This window comes from Melozone crissalis, unplaced genomic scaffold, assembly GCF_028551555.1.
Source record: "Melozone crissalis strain CALT ecotype California unplaced genomic scaffold, PUWL_Pcris_2 ptg000007l_1, whole genome shotgun sequence".
Taxonomy (NCBI): domain Eukaryota; kingdom Metazoa; phylum Chordata; class Aves; order Passeriformes; family Passerellidae; genus Melozone; species Melozone crissalis.
The window spans coordinates 8,855,847-8,877,690 of NW_026535785.1; the positions used below are offsets into that span (position 1 = coordinate 8,855,847).

The following is a 21,844-nucleotide window of genomic DNA, read 5'->3' on the forward strand; positions in this document are numbered from 1 at the left end:
CAGCAGAAAGACTGTAATTACACCATTTGCACTCCGGCTGATTCCACCCCACTCTCCCAATTCATTTAAGCGCAAACAGCCTCGGTAGCTCCCTAATCAGGAGGTCTATAAATACAGCAATCGAGGCACTGAGCACATCCCCGCCAGTCCCCCAGCCAGGATTAAACACCTACAGTGCATCCTCAGATGCAGGACCTGGGGAAAGGCTGCAGAACCGGGGTGCACACCCACACCCAGCCCATCCAGAGGGTGCAGGGAACGGGGCACCCCAAAGCCCAGCCAGCCCCGAGAGTTCAGAGCCCTGCCAAGGAGAAGGACACAAGCTACACCTCCGTGCCCCTCCGGTAAAAAATGCTATGGGCTCAGGAGAGGAGAGCAGTATCCACACCGCACCCCGTGCCCAGCCCGCTCCAGCAGACGCAGAACCAAGGCGCAGCTTTTCCCAGCTGTCCCAGGGAGCGCAGGGCAGGGCAGGGGGACAGGGGACCCGAGCCACCCCGACAGCCCGGGCGGTGCAGCACCGGGACAGGACCCAGGCTGCAGCCCCATAGCCTGGGCAGCCCAGCGGCACCGATCTGGGAAGAAGTTGTTAAATCTGAGCACCCCTACACCCAGCGAGCCCGGGAGATGCCGGAGCTGGGCTGCATCCCCTGCCCATCCCATACTCATTCCCACCCCGTCCCAGCCGGCCGAGGATGCGGGGAACAGCCCTGCTGCCGAGCCGCCCGCCCTGCAGGATCCAGGTGAGCGGAGAGCCGGGCTGCAAACCCTGCTCAGCTGCTGCTCCGGGAGATGCTGGAGTTGGGAAACAACCGCGATCCGAGCGGCTGCGGGACACGGGCAGGAGGCTGTGGGACCCACACGCCCACCCAGCCCCAGGGATTGCCGAGCCGGGCAGCGCGGGAGCGGGGGAACATCCCCGTTCCTGAGGGGAGGCAGGAGCCGGGCTGCGGGAACATCCCGAGGCAGGAGCCGGGGAACATCCCCGCTGCCAGGGGCAGGCAGGAGCCGGGATGCAGGCATGCAGGGAGCACTCACATCGAGGATGACGGAGGTGCCCTTCCTCTGGGCGGCGGTGGCTCCCGGCGCCAGCAGCTCCCTCTCGGCCAGGCCCTTGTCGCCCATCCTGGCGGCCGCCCAGCGCAGCAGCCCGTCCAGCCCGCGCAGCGCCGGCGCCGGCTTCCGCAGCAGCTTCTGCACCCCGGCCCGGCAGTAGCGCGCTGCCTGCTCGCACATCGCTCAGCCCGGCCTCATCCCGCCGCCGGGACTCCCCCTCCTCCTCCTCCTTCCCCTCCTCCTCCTCCTCCTCCTCCTCCCACCGCCGCTCTTCGGGCAGCGGGCGGGTCCGCGGGGATGCTGCCCGGAGAGCAACGGGGGAGTTTTGTGGTGGGGAAAGGTCAGCCCCCCTTACAACACAAAGCGCCTTTTTTAGGGTTTTTATGTCGAGAAAAGACTGTATCCGTGTTATCTCCCCTTCACTCGCAGCAGATTTTAGCAGCTCTTTGTGAGGGCAGAAGAGAATGAATTTGTTGCTAGTAAATAAAACTTGCCCCTACACCCCTGTGCCTCCTCCTATTCAATGAATGGTCAGCGATTCCAGGTGAAGTATTGCAGCTACAGCACTAACCACAGTGCCCAGCTGGAAAATACTCCTAACCCTGTAATTCTGTATTGTGAGGGTATTTGTTTGAGATACTCCTGTGCTCAGCTTCAGCCTCTAAATCAGCAGGATTTAGACTTGCAGTAGAGGCAATAAATCTTCTGGACACAATGGCACTAGGCAATTTAATTTCCCACTCCACACCTGAGGAGGTGCTCCCAGTTTGAGTTCACACCCAGCAAGGCACCAAAGCAGGGGAGCTCAGACCCAGAAACTCAGAGGTTTCCCTGGAATTCTGGAGTAGCCACAGGCTCCAAAGGGCTTTTCCCACCTGCAGCAGCCAGACCCTCTCAGAGGCAGCTCTAGAAGACTTCAGGACCCAGCAGGGCCAGATTTGAGCAGCTCTGTCACAGGAGGCAGCACACCCAGCATCCCTGCAAGCATTGCAGAATTCCCACACAGAGTCCTGTTCCAGCAGCAGGATCACTCCAAAGGGCCTCACCAACCACTGCCTTCAGTGAAACAAACAGCAGTAAATGGTTCCTTTCAACAGAGCTTACACATTGCAGTTCACCACAACCCAGACCCTCAGAAAAGCCTAAAGGAGGAATTATTTAGCTGCTTCTTCTAATCCCCCATCTTTATGCAGGTAAATTGGGGTGAATCGTCTGCGTTTGAGGTGACAGGTGGGGAATGTGCATTTTCCTCTCAGCTGCTGCTCAAAGAAAAGCGAGTGGGAGCCCAGTTCTTTCTGCTGGAGTACATGGAAAATAGCTGGAAGCTCTTAAAAGCCTCTTAATCAAGCGAGGCACAGAGAAGCCCAGCAGTAGGTCAGGACACCCAAGGGCGGAGCCCCTCTTTCACCAAGCTCTTGCCTGTCAGGGTTTCCTTCTCCAGCAATGCAAAACTCATGGGGGGAAACAGAGGAATTTCAGGGGTTTATGATGGCTTGTGGAGCACTTCAGTGGCTCTGTGCTCTTTCACAGGGACCCTCAGAGCAGTGTCCAACCCACCCATCACTCAGTTCCCAATCACCTCTCACAGCAAAGCCCAGCCAAGCCAAGCCACATCTTGTCCTCCTTGCCATGAGCTGGTGCCAACCTCCTGTGCCCCTCATGGTCAGAGCTACTCTGCTCTTCTGTACTTGTACAATGCTCAGATTATTCACATTCTTCTTTCTCCTTTAGACACCCCTCCACTAAATGGCTGCTTCTGACTGTATTGATCACACCCAGGTTAGGATTACTATACATGCTTGCTAATTAAAACTATTGACTGAATGAATTTACAAATAAGGTTCTTTGAAATTTCCTTTCTATTTGCTATGAAGATTCATTACTTGGATTTGAAGTTTGGGGCTATTTCTGTGCTTTTGTGAAAAACAGCTCTTGTTTGTGTCAAAACCAGCTCTGTGGCATTAAAATGCTCCTTTTCCCTACTAAACAGATCGAGATAGAAAAAGAAATTCTGCCATTCAGACATTAGGAAGAAGCCAACCATTTTTACTGGGCTGTGTTACTCAGGGCTATTCCCGAGTTCCTGTGAGGCTGAAGTCTCTCTTTGAGGAAAAAGTGGGCACCCAGCACACTCAGTGCATTTCATTAAAGGTGGAGAGAGCAGGGCCAGCAGCAGCCACTGGCTGCCCTGAAAGCTTTATCCAAAACGCAGATGCTGAGTGGCACAGGAATTAATAGGAGAGAAGGGAGAGAATGCAGCTAAAAAGCACAGTTAGCAGTAGGCAAAGTGCATCCCTGGGAAAGCAGCAAGCATTAATTAATTACAGCTTCTGGAGGCTCAGCATGGTCAGGCCGTGAAGGGCCAAGGGCAGCACAGCCCCTGCCCTGCTGGCATTTTGCTTCCCACGCTGTGCTGCAGGCACAGAGCTCCAGCCCTGCCCAGCAGGGGAATGGGAATGGGAATGGGAAAGGGAAAGGGAAAGGGAAAGGCAGCTGCTGCTGCTGCACCTTCTCCACCCTGATATTTAACACTGAACCTCCCCCCTGCTGTGCTGGCCGGGCACATGCCTTGTTCCAGACATCTGCAGGGTTATAAATGATGGATCAGTTGGACAGGAAGGTTGTTGAAGGCTGTTAGAGACCAGATCTCTTCCCTCTCACTCCCAGCTCCAGGTTCAGGAACTCTGAGATCTCAAAGAAGAGTATTACCAGTCCAGTTTCAAGGCTGACCTTGACCTGACAATGTGTTTTGCCTGGTACATTTGGAGCTCAGCACAGGTTTATTTCTCCCACTGACAAGGTTTGCTCTGCCAGCTCTCATATGGGGTCTATTCAGGTGCTACAGCCAGTATTTTCCAGAAGGACTTGGAGCAGGAGCACAAACTATGTGCTGTAATTTCAGATGAGAGGCCATTTGAAACACAAAGGCCTCTCTGAAGGAAAGGTCCAAGAGGAGCAGAAGTCCTGCCCACAGCCCGGTGTGGGCAGAGGCAGTGGCTTTCATCTCCCCTTTGAGTTCTGCCTTCTCTCCCCCTGTCCCTCTGCACCCAGCAGGCAGCTTTATTTAATTAAAAACTTCCAACAGGCAGGACCTGCAGCCTTGCTTGGTGCAAAATGTCACAGATGACTGACTAATATGTACCGATGATTGGGGTTAATGCAACAGTTCAGTGGCAGGAAGAGGAAATGGCAACCCTGTCACAGAGATGGGGATTTGGCAGAGCAGCCTTGCTCACCCAGCCTGGAAGCAGAACTGACACTTGAGTCCCTCTATTAATTTATGTTTGTTATGATGCAGCATCAACAGGTCACTGTAAGAAAATGTATATCCCAGCTTGAAAATGCCACTCTGCCAACAGCACGGTGGTAACCCCAGTCTGAACTGAAGAGGAACCGGGGAGTGTGTCCATGTGCAGGGTGCTAACTCCTGAAAACACAGCACTGCCCAGGGTGCTAACTCCTGAAATCACAGCACTGCCCAGGGTGCTAACTCCTGGAAACACAACACAGCCCCTTCCCTCTGCAAGGTGGACGGAGCAGAGCTCATGGTTCGGTGACACAGCTTCCCCTCACCACTAATGAAGTGTCAGGTCCACCTCTCAGGAGCAGCTCAGCTCCTGCCTGGGCTGGGCAGCCGATACAGCTCAGGACACCTGGGCTGGAGCCTCCACATGGGCTCCTGATATGGCCTTCAGCTCCTGCCCCATTCAGTGGAAACCTCCAAACCTGAATAATATTGTCTTTTAGCTATTCTGAGGTGCAGGACTGTAGGCAAACAGTGGTTCAAATCCTTCTGCTGATGGCTGCTAAATAACTTCAGAGCGTGGTGCTTGATTCTGTTTTGGTGTTGGCTATTAAGGGAGTTTACCTGGCTCTGTTGTTTTAGTAATTGAGGAAATGAACATTTAACACCCAAACTAACACACCCTGATTAGAGGCCACTGATTCAATGCACCTTGTGATTGTGGATTTGTAGGGAAGAGCTACAGCGACGTTTTTCTTGCATGTTTATTACTTATAATGGTGTTCAGGTAAAGCAAACGAAAATATTTTCCCCTTCAATATGCAACTGATGTCAGAACTATTAAGGACCCTGGAACAAGCTAATCCACTTCCGATAACCTTCCAAAATTACCTTTTGTTTCTTGTGCCCTATACCTCACTTCAGATCATGTATATTGGTATGGAAAACATGGAAATGGAGAATTACAAACTTTCACATCTCCTAAGCCTGTGTGTGAACATGACCACCAATTTTAAAAAGTTTAATTTATGGCATCTAAATAAAATATTGCTTCTTCATAACTGACCTCCCCAATTACAACATAAAACTGATTATTTGCACTCTTAATAGTCAAAATGTGTCTGAGAATGTGTTGAGATCAGAGCTATCAAGCTTCTTCATAACAAGAGTGGGGAGGGAGGGACTGGCACATTTCCCATTGCTTATACCCTTTGTAATTAATTTCTAAAGTAATTTCCTTCTTTGCTTGGCAGATATCATCTCTGACTGCACTTGTGGGAGGAAAAAAGATTTCCCCAGTTTATTTCTGACAATAAACACAGTTAATTAGTGCTCAGGAAGTGGAATCTGACAGCTTTCAAAGAAAGCAGGACTCCCTCTGGGGTTCCCAGTGCAGGAACAATGACAAAGGGAAAGGCACAGGGAAAGGCACAGGGGACAGGCAGGGCACGGGCAGGGCTCTGGCCAAGAGCTGCCTCGGGGGATGGACAGTTTAGAGAGGTAAAACACAAACATTTCTTATTCTTCACATGTTCAGCCTGTGGCTAAAGCTGTGAACACCTGGAGGGGGCTCAGAAGGACACAGAGCTTTCCCTTTGAGCATCCCTTTGCCTGAGGCATTGCTCTCTGTCCTCCAAGTGATGCTGGCACCGCAGGACAGGAGCGAGGTTGGCACAAAAGCCCAGAGGGGCTGAACCCACCAGCCAGGCTTGCTTCACACAAACCAGAGTGGGAGTGGGACCCCCTGCCCTGCCCTGCCCTGCTGGGATGTGAAAAGGCTCTGCTGGCACTGGGGACAGCTGGAGCAGCTGCTGGTGGCTGTGATGTGCCCTCAGGGGGCACTCAGCAGCAGAAGTTCTGCGTGGCTCCGGGGCTTGCTGGTGGCCATAGCCTGGATGGATCCCCAGGGCAGGGGATCACTGCCACTGCAGAATGGAAAATGGCACTCAGGACAAGCCCAGGGACAGCCAGGTGTCGCAGACATCTTTTTATGAAAAATCCTTTCCTTAGGATTTTTCCTCCTGAGAAGCTGAGAAGCCTCAGGAACAAAATGTAAACAATGGTTATCTGCTGCTGTGGAATGCAACAGGTGCATCTGTGATTGGTCTCATAGAGTTGTTTGTAATTAATGGGCAATCACAGCCCAGCTGGCTTGGACTCTGTCGGAGACACAAACCTTTGTTACCATTCCTTTCTATTCTTAGCTAGCCTTCTGATGAAACCTTTTCTTCTATTCTTTTAGTATAGTTTTAATGTAATATATATTATAAAATAATAAATCAAGCCTTCTGAAACATGGAGCCAGATCCTCGTCTCTTCCCTCATCCAAGAACCCCTGTGAACCCTGTCACAGCCAGGGCCAGGGATCTCAGGGATCCCCATTGCAGGGGATCACTGCCACTGCAGAGTGGTAAATGGCACTCAGGACAAACCCAGTGACAGCCAGGGACAGGGATCTGCCAGGGGCTCTCCAAAGGACACTCACTGCAGCTCCAGCTGTGAGCTGGTCTGTGGGTGCAGAGCACCAGTTCAGCAGCACACTCAGTGCTGCCTCTTACTGCCCAAGCACCAGGCACATTCATTTTTCCTCCAGCATTTTATTTGTCCTTATTTGCTGTCCTCAAAGTGACAGACCTGGGGAAATTATTTATATCTTACACTGCTCCCACAATTATTCACCAAGAGTTTGGGAGACACTGCTGGACACACACACAGACAAAATCACTTCATGAGCATGTTATTGGGTTTCCTGGCTGTGGAGCTATTTTAAAATGCTGCTGTGTTTGCCACTTTGGGATCAAACTCATGTAATTTAATGGGTTTCACTGAGACATCAACAGCCCTCAAGGCAGATATCGATTTCCCACAACAAAGAGCTGCTCTTGAAATAATTTAATGGGATCACCAAGAAGTGACTTTGAGCTGCAGGTGCTGGGATGCTTATGGATGTCAGCTTGCTGGGATGTCATGGAAAATGATGCCCAAAAGCAAGGCAGCCCCTGATCCAGCATTCCCAGGGGAGCACGAAGATGGCAGTGAAGAAAGTGCATTTCCTCCATAACTTCCCTTCTGTGCCATAAAGCCAGAGCTGGAGAAGGGTCACCTTCATCCAGTGGTTGTCACCCTCGAGGAAATGTCCCACCAGCAGCCCGTGCAGCTCCAGAGGCTGCACATCCACAGCATGGCATGCAAGGACCTCTAGTGCCTGCTGCTGAGGCTGCAGGAAGGCTCTGGGCTGCAGCAGAGTGTGGGTTTTTGGTGGCTCATCCCCGCACAGCAATGAAAAGTCCCCATGGGCCAGTACCAGCAGTGCTCTGGAGAATGGATCCCAGCATGAGGGTATGACATGGGTCCCAGCTGGGGTTTTATCTCTGAGCTGGAGCTCCCCAGCAGCCTGGCAGGGCCCCTGCCTGGCACAGCTCCCGTGGCCCCCCAGTCTGGGCAGCTCTGGGTGATTCTGGGCTCTGACACCCACAGCTCCCATGGCACTGAGGGAGCACAGCACAGCTGACGGGCATGGGACAGTTGTGTGTTCATCCGCTCAGCGCCCACCTTTCTATTCCTCTGGCAGCTCTGAGACATTCTCAAAGCCTGGCACAGACCCAGCCTCCCACCTGCCTGCTGCACCTGCGGATGGAGCTGAGCACAGTTTGCAGTGTGAGAAACCAACCCTGTTTGCAAAGGGAATGCTCCTGTCCAAAGCTATCCAAAGACAAGCTGGGGAATTAAAGCTGCTTGGGCAACACAAACAGGGCTTGCCAAGCCCTTGTGCAAGCAGAAATTACAAATCTCTGAGGATAATTTGAGCTGCTGGCAGCTGAGGAAGGTGGACAATCAAGATGTCAAAACAATCTCATGGGGACAAAAGGTTGGAGCATTGCAGACTGACACATGGGTGCAGCAGCAGTTTGGGCACTGTGTTTGCATGGTCCCTGCCCTGCTGGTGTCCCTGCACAGCCCTGGGACACGGGCTGGCAGCAGTGATCCCATGGGATGGCAGCAGTGATCCCATGGGATGGCAGGGCAGGCACCAGCTGAGCCCAGCCTCGTGCTGTGGCCCAGATCAGAAACTCATCACACCGAGGTGCTGCCAGCTGCTCCTACTCACCATCCCCTCCTCAGGCAGCAGCCCTCACTCTGGAAAGCAGACATTTGCTTTAAATGAGAATTGGAGAAGACAGTTGGAGATAGGGAAGGTCCCACTGGGCCATACTCCAACAGAGAACCTGCAATAATTACAGATTTAAGATGTCTGTATCTAGCACATCCCCGCAGGCAGGGATGGATCTTTTCATGCTTTAAAGGACATTTACACTGCAGAAATGAACCTGTTCTCAGTGAGAACAATAACCCCTCATCTTGGGGATGCTGAGCTCTGCAGTCAGGAGAGGGAGCTGTGCTGCTGTGGGACAGACACAGGGTCACTTCAGGGAGGGCTGCAATCCCATTTCCAACCAGTCCTTGCAGCATAATGTTATTTAAACATTTCTTTAAAGAGATCTTAATTAATACATCACTTTTGTTTTTTTAGTTGTCTTCCCCTCTTTCTCTGTGGGAGTTTACAAATCCACAGCTATCCACAAAATTGTTTATGAATAATTTCATGAATAGTAAGTTTATGAATAATTTAATATCCCCTGAAAACCTATTTTTAACTAGCTTGCTACCCCTGTCTCAGTGCTGCCCTGCTTGCACAAAGTCTCTGTGCAACATCCCAACATCCCTGAGAACCCACTGGTTGTCCTCATCCCACCTGTCATCTTTTCACCAAAATGTAAAATCCCAGCTCTGACCTTCCCACTTCCACCTTCATCTCGAATCACACACACACAGGTTTGATCCTTTCAGTTGGGGTTTGAACACACCTTCAGAAGCCTGAAACTTTTTTCCCAGCAAAACCTGTCCCAACAGCATTATCACCCTTTGCAAGCCCAGATCAGTGTTTTGGAGTTGTCCTAGCAGCTAAATCCCTTCCCTGAAAACATGTCTGTACAGTCCCGGGCCAGATAATTACATAACACCACATCCAAGTTACTCTGATAGAGACCATCTCCATTTCTGTGCACATGCCCTGAGCAAAGCCTGGGCTGCCCCTGCTGCCAGCCCAACCTGCCAAACCCTCAGCCCTCAGCCCAGCAGCAGGTTCTCAGGGCTCCCAGGCACAGATTTGCAAAGGAAACCCTCTTACAGCACAATTGAGAGATATCTGAAGGGGTTCACCCTTCCTCTCTCTGCTCCTTAGTGATTTCACATGGCAAGACACAGTGTGGCAATTAAACTCCAGGTAGCTTCAACTTTGCAACTCCTGGAAGAACACAGGAAAAAGATCCAAAGCAAATCTCAAATTTAAATGATACAAAAGTTATCAGATCTTTCACCAGTCCAGGTGTACCTAATAAACCATCTATAGGTACACCTACATCTATAGGTTTATGTACCTACAAACCATCTAGGTACATCTATTAGGTGTACCTAATAAACCATCTATTAGGTACATTTCAGGTAATAAACCATATATATTTTTTTGTAGGAGATGATGCTGTATGAGACATTTAGCAGAAATATGAAGCCAACTATTTATAACTTTTCCCCATGAAAATGTCAGAAATAGAGATATTAAATGAAGCCATGCTGAACTTATAAGAGCAAAGGACTCCTGGGTCGCCCACATTGCCTGAGTTCATTGCAGAAAGCTCAGTTTCAAAAGGAGAGATTTCTTCACAGGTTTCCTCAGAATTGGCTGAGGAAGAGGAATGGGTGGTGGAAGGTCTTCTATGTGGTGGAAGCCCATTTCTCCTGAGAGAGCAGGCAGTGTGAGCACTGGGCAGGGTGCCTGGCACCAGGACACAAGGATCCCTGCTGAGAGATCTGCCAGCAGGTTTCTCCAGGGGTCACTTCAGATTTGTGAGGAGTGGTTCTATTAAACAGCAGCTTGCTTCCAGGGCTTCAGATATGGAGAAACTTAAATTGCAATGACATTAAGTATGTGGATCTCTCTCTTTTTTTTGGTTTTTTTTTTTTTTTTTTTTTTTTGTGACAGAGAACACAACGCTTAAGGGTTGCATCCATTGGCTCCTCATTTGGGTTCCCCTTTTTTTCTGAGCAATTTTAGAAGGATTCCCACCAGGCACCAGGATAAATCTGTCCCCTTCCAGTAATGTTTCTGAAGGTTTCTCTGCCAGGGGATCCCTCTGAGTCACAGCAGATTTACTGCTTCACTTTTGCCTCCAGGATTACAGCAAGTGATTCCAGGAGCCTGTTCTATATTTGAAAGCCATTCCAGCAGGCAGACTATCAGTTCAGTGGCTCCTGAACTGTCCTTTATGGCTCCTTTATGGCTGTGGAGCTCCTTAATGCTCCTTTATGGCTGTGGAGCATTCCCAGCTGTTAGTACCAAACTTGTAAAAAAATAAACCAGAGCTGTTTGTTTTACAGCATTTCAGGGCACACCTTAGTGGCCCATTGTAAACACAAAGGACATAAAAATTTTGACTGCAGTAGGGAGACAAAAGTCTCCCAACAACCCCTCTGAGAGCAGCAGGGGTGTTTGGTGAGGAGCAGGGGTGTTTGGTCCCAAAGGAGCAGCACGCTGGAGGACTGTTGGCTTGGGGAGGGGTACAGTGGGATGGGAGAAGCTACCAAGGCTGGTGAGAACACCCAGGCACCTGTGGGACCCTGCGGAGGCCAAGCTGGGCTGCCCAGCAATGCACTCACTGTGTGTTGCTGGGGCTAATCTGGTTGCTAGGAAATCCAGGGCTTAGGGAGATAAATTATCAATGGGTGCTGGAGACATTTGATCGCAAAACTGCAGGAACCAGCTGGGGCCCTCTGTCCCCAAGAAGGATGGGGAGCTGCTGCAGAGGAGACAACAGAGGAGCACCTCCGCCATGGAGGCAGACTGAGAGAGCTGGGGTTGCACAGCCTGGAGAAGGGAAGGCTCCAGGGAGACCTTAAAGCCCCTTCCAGTTCCCAAAGAGGGTCTGAGATAAGAGAGTTGGAGAAGAACTTTGGACAAGGGCCTGGAGTGAGAGGATGAGCGGGAATGGCTTCAAGTGACAGAGGGAAGGGTTAGAGTGGACACTAGGAAGAAACTCTCCCTGTGAGGCTGGAGAGGCCTGGCACAAGCTGCCCAGAGAAGCTGGGGATATCTCATCTCTGGAAGTGTTTAAGGCCAGGTTTGATGGGATTTGAGTAAACTGCTCCAGTGGAAGGTGTTGCTGCCCAAGGATGGGCTTTGATACCAGAGGATCTTTAAGATCCCTTCCAATTCAAGCCATTCAAGATTCTGTGGTGATTCTGTAGTTTTGTGAAATGGCTACATGGGCGTTGCTGGGTTATTGACCCATCCCCTTCCTCAGTCCTATTTTAGAACATATTCTGTTGTGCTGGCAAGGTCTGTGCTGGCAATCACAGCAGAGCTGCCTCCTACACCCCACAGAGCAGACACCAGTGCTCATCTCCCCTGGCAGGCTGCAAAAAAGCATTGGATGCTCCATTTTTAAGGCAAATTACCAAAGCTTTGACTGACAGAATAGACCCATATGTTTCTGAGTGCACTGCCAAGGGCGGTTTTCTCAAAAACTTTTGGGGATGGGTTTTTGACAATGCAATGCTCTCATGTATCCATCCTCCTCCTGAACTGCAGGCTCATGCCCAATCCTGTGGCGATTCACATGCCAACATCACAAACATCCCTCCCAATACCCTGTGCTTGGGTGGCAGCCTTGCCCAGTATCAACCACAAAATGCTCAGAAGAATGGGCAGAGCCCAACTTTGACAGAGGATTAGGTACTACCAGGAGGCTGCATTTGGGGCTGTTCCTTACACAAATAAACAGCGATTGCCTTTAATTGTCACTGAAACATAAGCACCAGGGCATTTTTACATTTGCTGTCAGGTAGGGAGATGAGTTGGGGCTCAGCAGTCCCACCCTGGGCAAGCAGGCAGCCATAAATACCATCTTGTGCTTCCCAACCCAGCACAAGGCTGCTCATCTGTGCCCTGCACTGAGGGGTTCCTGGTGTAAATAAGGCTTGCAATAGCTGAAGGCACCTGTGCTTTCCACAAAGGCCGCTCTGAACCCACCTTGTCAGTGAACCACTGCCCTTCCAGCAGCTATTTCCCAAAACATCTGCCCTTCCCATACTAACAACACAGCAGGGATCAGCTTCACCCAAGGGCCATATGGTGTTGCTGGAGGGCAGTTACACATCCCTAGAAAATGTCCACCTTTAATTAAAAACAACACAATTTCCCAGCTCCCTGTAATAATATCTCTCCTCCACCTCCATGTATGTGCTGCATTTCTCATCCAAAGGAGAGCAAGAAAATTGCAGTCCATGTCCAGGTGAGGTTTCTGCCCCAGCAGCAGCAGCAGAGCTGTGCATGGAAGCAGCCTCTGAAGAGCCTTCAGCAGCTGCAGAGCTGCTCTGATGCTCCAGCTCAAACCCAAGGAAGTCTCCTCAAACAGTTCATTTTCCCCAGGCTCCCTCTCACCCTCCCCAACCATCCCAGTCACTCCCAGTCCCATTTTAGGCCCCCCAGCTCCACCCAAGTCCATCCCAGTTCCCTCCTGTGAAAAACGCATCGTAGAAGGGGAATGCCGTAAAACGCAAAAGTCGTAAAGGGGCGGTGCCGTAAAGCACGGCTGTCGCAAAAGCGCCATAAAGCGCGACTGTTGTAAAATAGCGCCGTAAAGCGCGACTGTCGTAAAAACAGCCATAAAGTGCGACTGTTGTAAAACCGGCCGTAAAGCACAACTGTTGTAAATCCGGCCGTAAAGCGCGACTGTTGTAAAAAAAGTGCCGTAAAGCGCGACTGTCGTAAAAGCGGCCGTAAAGCGCTCCTGTCGTTAAAAAGTGTTGTAAAGCACAGCTGTCATTAAAAAAGTGCCGTAAAGCACGGCTGTCGTAAATACTGCCGTAAAAGCGCGACTGTCGTAAAGACGACAGTAAAGCGCGACTGCCGTAAAAAGCGCCGTAAAGCGCTACTGTCGTAAAATGTGTCGTAAATCGCGACTGTCGTAAAATGTGTAGCAAATCGCGACTGCCGTAAAACGCGACTGTCATAAAAAGGTGCCGTAAAGTGCGATTGTCACACAAGGTGTCGTAAAAGCAACTGCCGTAAAAGCGCTGTAAAGCGCGACTGTCGTAAAAGGTGCCGTAAATCGCGACTGTCGTAAAAGGTGTAGTAAATCGCAGCCGCAGCCCCGCGTCCCGTTGCCGCAGCCCCGCCACCTCCCACACCCCCTAGCCCGCCCGCTGCCATCACAGCTCCCTCACGCTGCCCGAGTGACGCAACCAACGCGTGCGCATTTGCCACATGCCCCGCAGCAGCAATATCACTCCGCGCCGCTCATCCAACCACAGCGCTGCTCTCGGGATCAGCCGCACGCATGCGCACTTCTATCTCCACGGCCCCTCCGCCACCCCCACTCCCCACTGCTTTCGCCACCGCTTTGGAACAGCCCGGTCCAAGTTCCGAGCCCGGTCCCGGTTCCGAGCCGCTGCATGCCGCTGCGCAGCCACAGCCGGCATCCCTGTGCCCTGTCACGCCCCTTCTGCCGGCACCGGGTCTATACACGGCACCACAGCCGGCGAAAACAGCAGCGCCTTGCATATATCCTTCCGCCTGTGTCCCTCTGCCGGACCTCTCTCTGCCGCATCACGGAGAGATCCCTCCGCAGCTTGTGACCCTGCACAACCGATTCCTGATATCCCTCCGCGTTTTCGGCTTCCGCACTCCCAGCACCGAGTGGGACTACTTTGTGTCACGATTCGTCTGCACAGCCACATCTGAAAAACGCCAATCACTTGTTTTTAAAAATTTTTTAAAAGTTCCAGGGCCCCAAAAATTGGGGAGTTGGGGATTCTGGGAGGGAAAATCCCCACATTTGGGCATTTGGGGAAAAACTTGAGATTGTGGGAGGGGAAGCCCCCCAAATTTGGGATTTTTGGACAAAATTTGGGATTTTGGGAGGGGAAAGTCCAAAGATTTGGGATTTTTTGAGGGAAAAGGGGATTTTGGGAGGGAAATATCCAAAAATCGGGGTTTTGGGAGGGAAAAATACCCAGAAGTTGGGATTTTTGAGAAGAACAGCCCCCAGAAATGGGGATTTGGGGAGGGAAATTCCCAAAATTTTGGAATTTTGGGAAGGGGAAAACCCCCAAAATTTAGAATTTTGGGAGAGAGAACTGCAAGAATTGGGTATTTTGGAAGGGGAAACCCAAAAAAATTGGGGTTTTGGGAAACCAAAAATTTGGGATTTTGGGAGGAAAAAAAAAAAGGGAAAAACTGGATTTGGCTTGGGAAATCATAAAAAAAAATAGGGATTTTGTGTAAAATTTTGAATTTTGGGAAGGGGAGACCCCGAAAAATTTGGGATTTGAGGAGGGGGGATCTCGAAATTGCCCTCCTGGATCCCAAAATTCCCAAATTTCCTGCAGGGAGGCCTCGCTCAGTGCCCCTGGCAAAAGGTGAGAGACAGAAATTCCCCCAAATCCCTGAAAATTCCTCTCAAACTCCCTCAAATTCCCCTAAAATTTCCCCCAAAATTCCCCAAATCCCCTCCATAAAGTCCTCAAAAATTCCTTAAAAATCCCCAAAATTCTCTCCAATTTTCCCCTAAATTCCTCCAAAACCCCTCAAAATCTTCCCCAATTCCAATCTAGAATCTCTCTCCAATTCCCAAAAATTCCCAAAATCCTTTGAGAATTCCCAACCCCCCCAAATTCCCCAAATCCCCCTAAAATTTCCGAAAAAATTCCCTAAAACTTTCCCCAAAATTCCCCAAAAATTCCCCAACCTCCCAAAAGTTCAAAAAAAATTCCAAACAAATTTCCCAAATCTGCCCCAAAAATTAAAAAAATTCCTCAAAAATTCCGTAAAACTTTCCCCAAAATTCCCCAAAAATTCCCCAACCTCCCAAAAGTTTAAAAAAAATTCCAAACAAATTTCCCAAATCTGCCCCAAAAATTAAAAAAATTCCTCAAAAATTCCACAAAAAATTCCCCCAAATTTCCCATTTTTCCCATTCTCCCATTTCCCATTTCCCCCATTTCCCATTCCCCCCATTTCCACCATTTTTCCCATTTTCCCCCCATTTCCCCCATTTCCCCCCCATTTCCCATTTTCCCATCTTCCCCATTTGCCCCATTTTCCTGTTTTCTGTTTCCCCCATTTCCCCTGTTTCCCCCATTTTCCCCATTTCCCATTTTTCCTTTCCCTCCATATTCCCCCATATTTCCCTATTTTCTCCCTTTCCCCATTCCCTCATTCCCCCAAATTCCCTCATTTTCCCCATTTTCCCCATTTTCCCCCCCGTTTCCTCTCACACCACGTTCGCCAACCACAGGAACGGCAGCAGCAGGAACCCACCTGGGATACAGGTGAGATACACCTGAGATACACCTGGGATACACCTGGGTTACACCTGAGCAATTCTATTTCTGTGTTGAAAATGCTTAGATTAGTTCTTTCACCCAGCAGGGGCCTCTGGGACCTTCCATCCCCACAGAGAGTGGGGATCAGACATTCAGCCCCTGAGAGAATGAACATTTTATCCATTTTATCCTGTGCAGTTCTGCCTCCCTTCCCAGTGCAGCACTCCCAGGCTGTTGGAACCACACACAAGGGCTGCTTCATCTCTGGTGACACTCGACCACAGCCAGACTTTATTGTTTTAGCTGTGGGATTGCTTTTAAATTCCCACAGTTTTCCTGACCTGACACTGGGAAAGTGTCCCATGCTCCACTTGCAAATGGGGATCTGCTCCAGCAGAGCTACATCAGTTCCTCTGCAATGAGCCTTTATCCCTTGGGACAGAGGGGTGTCCACTACATTGTTTAAAGGAAGAGGAAATTTTTGGTGGAAATGGACGTAACAGATCACAAGGAAGGTCACAGGGAAGCCTGGGAATGGCAATTCTACCTCCCTTTGATTTCTTTTCCTTTGTTTCAGGGTGAGAACAACTCACTTGGCCTGCTCTCATCCAGCTCCCCTGTTATGTCATATCCAGATGACTCAGTGGATGAGGTATTTGGAGTGTTACATCAGACAGAGAATATTTGTTTATATAACTCGATTTTTTTCCTCAGACTCTTGCTTCTCCAGCTCCCTGAAAAACAGTTAAATTGATATTTAGATTTTCAGGAATGAGAAATTATATCAGCCTCAGGATGAGAGTCATCTTCACTATAAATCAGTACAAGTGGTTGCTGCAGAGCCCCACAGCAGACCCTGGGAACCTCTTTTGTTTCTTATAAACATCTGTACATCAAACCTAGAACTATGCAGAGGAAGAAACCACTTCTGGTGCAGCACAATTCTGAAATTTCTCCCAGCCTTGAAATGGAGCATTAGCCCAAAGGGGGACCAGAAACCCACCCTAAGATGCCAAAGGTTACAGAGTTCACTGCAATGCCTGAGGCTGTGCTGTAAGTCCCTGATCAAATGCTGCTTTCTGCCTCTGCCTTTAGTGAAACTTTTCCAAAGGTCTTGCTTTCCCCTCCAAGTAAAACAGAAGAAGGATTTTAAAGATTTTCAGAGGAGAAAACCTTCTGGCTATTACATGTTAGATCAGGTCAATGTATTGCAGAGGTTGCCTCTTGCATGCATTAATGTGCTGCCCCAAGCCACCCCAGTTTTACTCCAGCCACCAAAACCAATGCCAGTTATTCACCCTCCTGAGAAATTTCTTGCTCAAGTTTCATGAAGGTGCAATATGGGGCATGAAGGATGTTTTTGCAAGTAGGGCACTTCAGGCAGTGCCCATCACTGTAATTCATTCACATGAAATGCCACCCTTCCCTCTCACTGTTCATTATCACTGCAATTTCCTGGGCAGAGATCTTGTGACAGGAGCAGCATTTACAGGAAAGCTGCTCCAGCAACTTCAAAGGGAGTTTGGCAAACAGATGCTGGAAAGGGCTCAGGGAAATCTTCAATTGCAACATCTGAGCCTGAAACCATGCTCTCATCCCTGAGCCCAGCACTGGCTCTGCCCTCCTGGCTGGGCTGACACCGTCCTTCCCAACCAGGAAAACTGCTGAGCAGTGGATTCCCCGTGTGGATCCAGTTTCCCTTTCCTTGGATTTTCTCCTTGCAGAGTCAGAGCCTGCCCAGGCAGGCCCCACACCTGCCCTGTGCCCCATGAGGGCTGCCAGCTCGGGCAGGGCTGTCACTGCCCCCTCACTGTGGGATGTCCCACAGCTTGTGCCACCCTCGGAGCTGTGCAGCAGCATCAGCTGTGAAATCCCTCAGTATCTGCCAGTGCTGCTGCTGTTCCCAGGCTGTGGTCTGATAACATAGCCAATCCACCCCTGGCATCCCAGCAACCAGAGCAAAGGGGGAAAAAAGGAAAAAAATAAAAAAAGGAAAACTCAGCTGCACAGCATGAGGGATTCACATGGATTCACGTGGCATAAACTTTCCAGCAATTCAGATTTGCTTAGAAACAACACTGCTACCTTAACTTTGGGCATCCTGTCCATCTTTTTTGCCACCATTGCAGCTGGGGAAGACAGATCTCGTCCCTCTCTGTGTCACCGTGTTCATGACACTCTGTGTGTGTTCCTGTTCCTCCCAGCTGCACAAGGATCCCTGTGTCCCTGGATTCCCAAGCAGGGTGCCTGGATGAGGGATGGGATGAACCTGGCATGGACCAGGGCACTGCAGCCATGGGGGCATCTGCACTCAGCATCCCACCACTTTGTCATTTGCTTGGTTTTGCTAGATCTTGACGTTTAAAATGAAAAGTCCATTTATTACCCCAGGAAAATACCAAAGATTTTTTTTTTTCTGGCATAGAAATTCCCTGGCTTTTTCAATAGAAAGATCTATTGGTTGGTTTATTAGCTTTGAAAGCTCTCGGTGCCTCTGAGACCTCTGCTGACTCTGAGTTACCGTAATGCTGGATAACTCGGGAATTAATGCCAAGTTGTAAATGAGGATTGCTCCACTGGGCTGGCTCTCCAAAAGAATGAATGTTTTAGATCCAAAACTGCCTGTGGTCTCCTAAAAAAACACAGCTCTCCTGATTTTCTATTTATTTGCCATTATAGGAATGATTCCATCCTGCCCTTTGCTTGTCCTCTGGTTAAAGTTTGCCTCTCTGGCAAAAGCCTCAGTGGGTTACAAAAGCACAACTCAGGTTTGGAAATTTACCCGACACAAAATCCCCAAATCCTCACTTCGTCACCAGCAGGAAGTCTCCCTGCCCACAACCCCTGGTGAGCTTCACTCCCAGTTTGGGTCAGCAGCTGTGTCCCCGAGCAGAGCCCTGGGCTGGGCTGGCTCTGAGGCTGCTCTAAGGCTGTGCCCAGCCCCAGTGTGCCCTGCTGGAATTCAGGACATCCCTCTGGCTCTCCTGGGTTGCCAGGACCCCTGCCAGGTGGCTCAGAGACCCTGGCACAGAGCCCAAGATGCCTGTGGTTTGATTATGACCCATGGAGCAAATTACCAACCTTATATGAAGATCTGCAAGCCACAACAGTTTAGAATGATAGTGAATTTATCATGGGGTGGAAAATAAATTTTTTGGGTTTTTAGAATGGGGGTTCAGGGGGCAAGATGGAGGGATCTGGGTGTGTCCAGCCTTTCTCCTTCTTCTTGGCCTCCATCTTTTGCTGTGATGTTGGCACTTTTGGATTGGTTTAGAGTAGAAGCTCACTGTCTAACATAGGTGATAGGTATTGGAAAGTAATTTTACTGGAAGTAATTGGAAGTATTTGGAATACTAATTGTATTGGAAGTAATTGGAAAGTATTGTACACGTAGTTTTTAGTATAAAAAGATAACACCACCCCAGGGCAGGCAGAGTGCCTTGGGCTGCCTTGCTGAGTGGACCTTGGCAGGACAGGAGAAAGAATTTTATAGATAAGATACAATAAACAACCTTGAGACTGAGAATTGAAGAGTTCTGACTCCTTTTTGACTGCTGGGCTGGGAAAAGAGACTTTTCAACTTATCTTGCGGTCACTCTGACCAGCAAGAGTCCTGAGAGTGCCTCACAGAAAGTGAGACTGTGCCTCAGCACCCCGTCCCAGGCACCACAGCCCTGCAGCTGCAGCCCCAGCCCAGCTCCTGTGGTATTCTTATATTTTATGAAAAATGTTTTCATCAAGTTTTTTTCCTTAGGAAGCTGAGAAGCTTCAGCTTCTCTATGTTTTACTTTTTTGGAAAGTAATTTAGAAAAGTGTTTATCTAGCATGTGAATTGTTTTTAATTAATAACTAATCACAGCCAGCTGTGTCAGATTCCCTAAGTCTGTCATGGGTTTTTATTATCATTCCTTTCTAGCCTTGATGTCTAGCCTCTGATGTCTCTTTTCCCTTTCTTCAGTATAGTTTTAATATATCATTTTCATATCATATCATATCATAAAATAATAAATCCACCTTCTGAAAACTTAGAGTCAATTCTCATCTCTCACCTCATCCTAAACCCCTCACAACACCTCAACAATTAAAAACCACACTCCTGCCCTCATTTTCCCAGCCCCTGCAGTTCCAGTGAGACTGAGATATGGAAATTCACCTGCAGGGTAAATATCATAAGTAAATAGCCCTGTCACCTTCCAGAGCAGTTTTCCCAGCTGGCAGGGATGCTGGCTGTGCAGCAGGGCCACGCTGCCTGTGCATGGTTGCTGCCTGGCTCAGGATTCCCTTCCTTTCCCCTCTTTCCAGCTTGCTGTGGTGTAGACGTAAAACAAAGCAGAACTGTTGACAGTGCTTCCAAGAAATGAATGCAACCAGAAAAAATTGGCCTGGAAAACAAAACCCATTCTGCTTTCCTTGCAAAAAGTTCATGAGGGCTGCCTGCTGTGCTCCTGTAAATCAATATATTTGTATCTCCTTCTTCCTAAGCCCAGCTGTGTAACGTGGGTGCCCATATGGAGCAGAAGGAAGTCAGATATTTTTCCCTGGAGCCTCCAGGGTTTGTTCCACCTTGAAACCTCTTCTGCCAAAGGACTGTCCCACAGCATCCACTCCCCAAGTGTCACAGGCAGCTTAGCCTGACCCCAGGAGCTGTCAGTCAGCAGTGATGTGCTGGCAGCTGGCCTGCCCACAAATATCTGTATTTCACAAATAAAGCAGGTTAATTTAAACCACTACATCTGCAGCAGGCTGACAGCTCCCTAAGGGCCCTTTTAAAGCTAAGACTTGGGCAATCATTGGTTCTGCAATGTATCATAGTGCTCTGCAGGCCTTTTAAATAGAGTGGTCTGGCCAAGATGTGGCTGGATTTAGTCCTGTGCTCAAAGACACAAGTGCTGCCAAAAAAGTGAAGGCTGAACAGTCAAAGGAGCTCCCAAGACTGTTTTACTGAAATTATTTCAATTTAGGTGATATATAAAAGATATCTCCTTTTACATAGAGGCCACCCTTCCCTTCATTTAAGAAACAAAAGCTCTCATTGAACATGCTCTGACATCTCACAAGACCTTCACCTAAGCAAAAAGCAGAAGCAGTAACTTTGTATTTTAATTGCATAATGAATGTACCTGAGTTCAGGCTTGTACACTCAGTTCTGCCACACCCACAGGTGATTAAAATACATCAGCCATGACCACAAGGACTCGCAAACACAGTAAAATCAAAAAACCACAATTCTGTTTTTTGTCTTCTTGGTAAACTTCAAATCTTGATTTGGGTTCTGAAGGCATCATTTCGCATTGTTCCTGGCAGGTCCCAGCAGGTCTCAGGAGCTTGTTCTGCTGAGGAGCCCTGAAGAAGGGAAAATGAGTCCATGACATGGAGCCCTCGTTGTGGTGGGATGAGCATCACTTCTTAGCTGCAGCCAGAGCTCTGTATGAGGAAAACAATCCACCCTACCCAAACTGAGCCGAGCAGGAGCTGCTTGAGGGCCCTGCTCTGGGCACTGTGGCTGTGGGAGCCCCCCAGTGGGCAGCAGGAGGGGACACAGAATGGCTGGCAGGGGACAGACAGAGGCAGGGTGGTCTCAGATGTCAAACCCCCGGCTGCCTCCCCAGGGAAGGCTCCAGGCTGGCCTGAGCAGCAGCACCGGAGATGGGGGAGGCATTTAGGTGTCCCCTGACAGAGCTGTGTCACCACCACAGGCAGAGCAGAGGCCCAGGAGGAGCCTGGTTTTATTCCTGGCCCTGGCACATGCTGCAGGTCAAGGCTGCAATGCTTGGGTGAATTGCACTCATAACAAAGCTGGTATCTGTTGACTCTCACAGCTGATTGTTTTGGAACAATAATTCACAGTTGCCTCCCTGGATACAGAGAGCTGAGTGACAGCTTGGATAAGCAGCACACAGCCTTGCCCTGAGGATCTGCAGTTGATGACTAAACCACCAATTCTGCTATTGAGATTCTCTGCTTTGACAGCCCTTGGGGGCACAATGTAGGATATTTTCTAAGCATCAATTGTGAAAAAACCCTTCCCTTTCCGGTGCTGCAATTAGCTTGTCCCTCTTGGGCAGGAAGGGAGGTGGTTTCAGACCCTCAGCTCCCCCAGCCAAGGCTCAGGCTGCTGACCCAGTTAGGAGCTCTCCTGTGCAGGGCAAATTAGTGCAGCAT

The 21,844-nt window shown here is 49.6% G+C and overlaps 1 protein-coding gene across 1 annotated transcript in view; it reads right to left on the bottom strand.

Moving 5' to 3' along the window:
• NECAB2 (N-terminal EF-hand calcium binding protein 2) overlaps positions 1 to 1,267 on the bottom strand; it is a 71,281-nt gene extending 70,014 nt beyond the window's left edge. The window contains exon 1 of the mRNA XM_054269322.1: positions 1,039 to 1,267. Coding sequence (XP_054125297.1) covers positions 1,039 to 1,236 — 198 coding nt within the window. The 5' untranslated portion in view covers positions 1,237 to 1,267. The remainder of the gene's footprint in view (positions 1 to 1,038) is intronic.
• Positions 1,268 to 21,844: the final 20,577 nt, after the last annotated feature.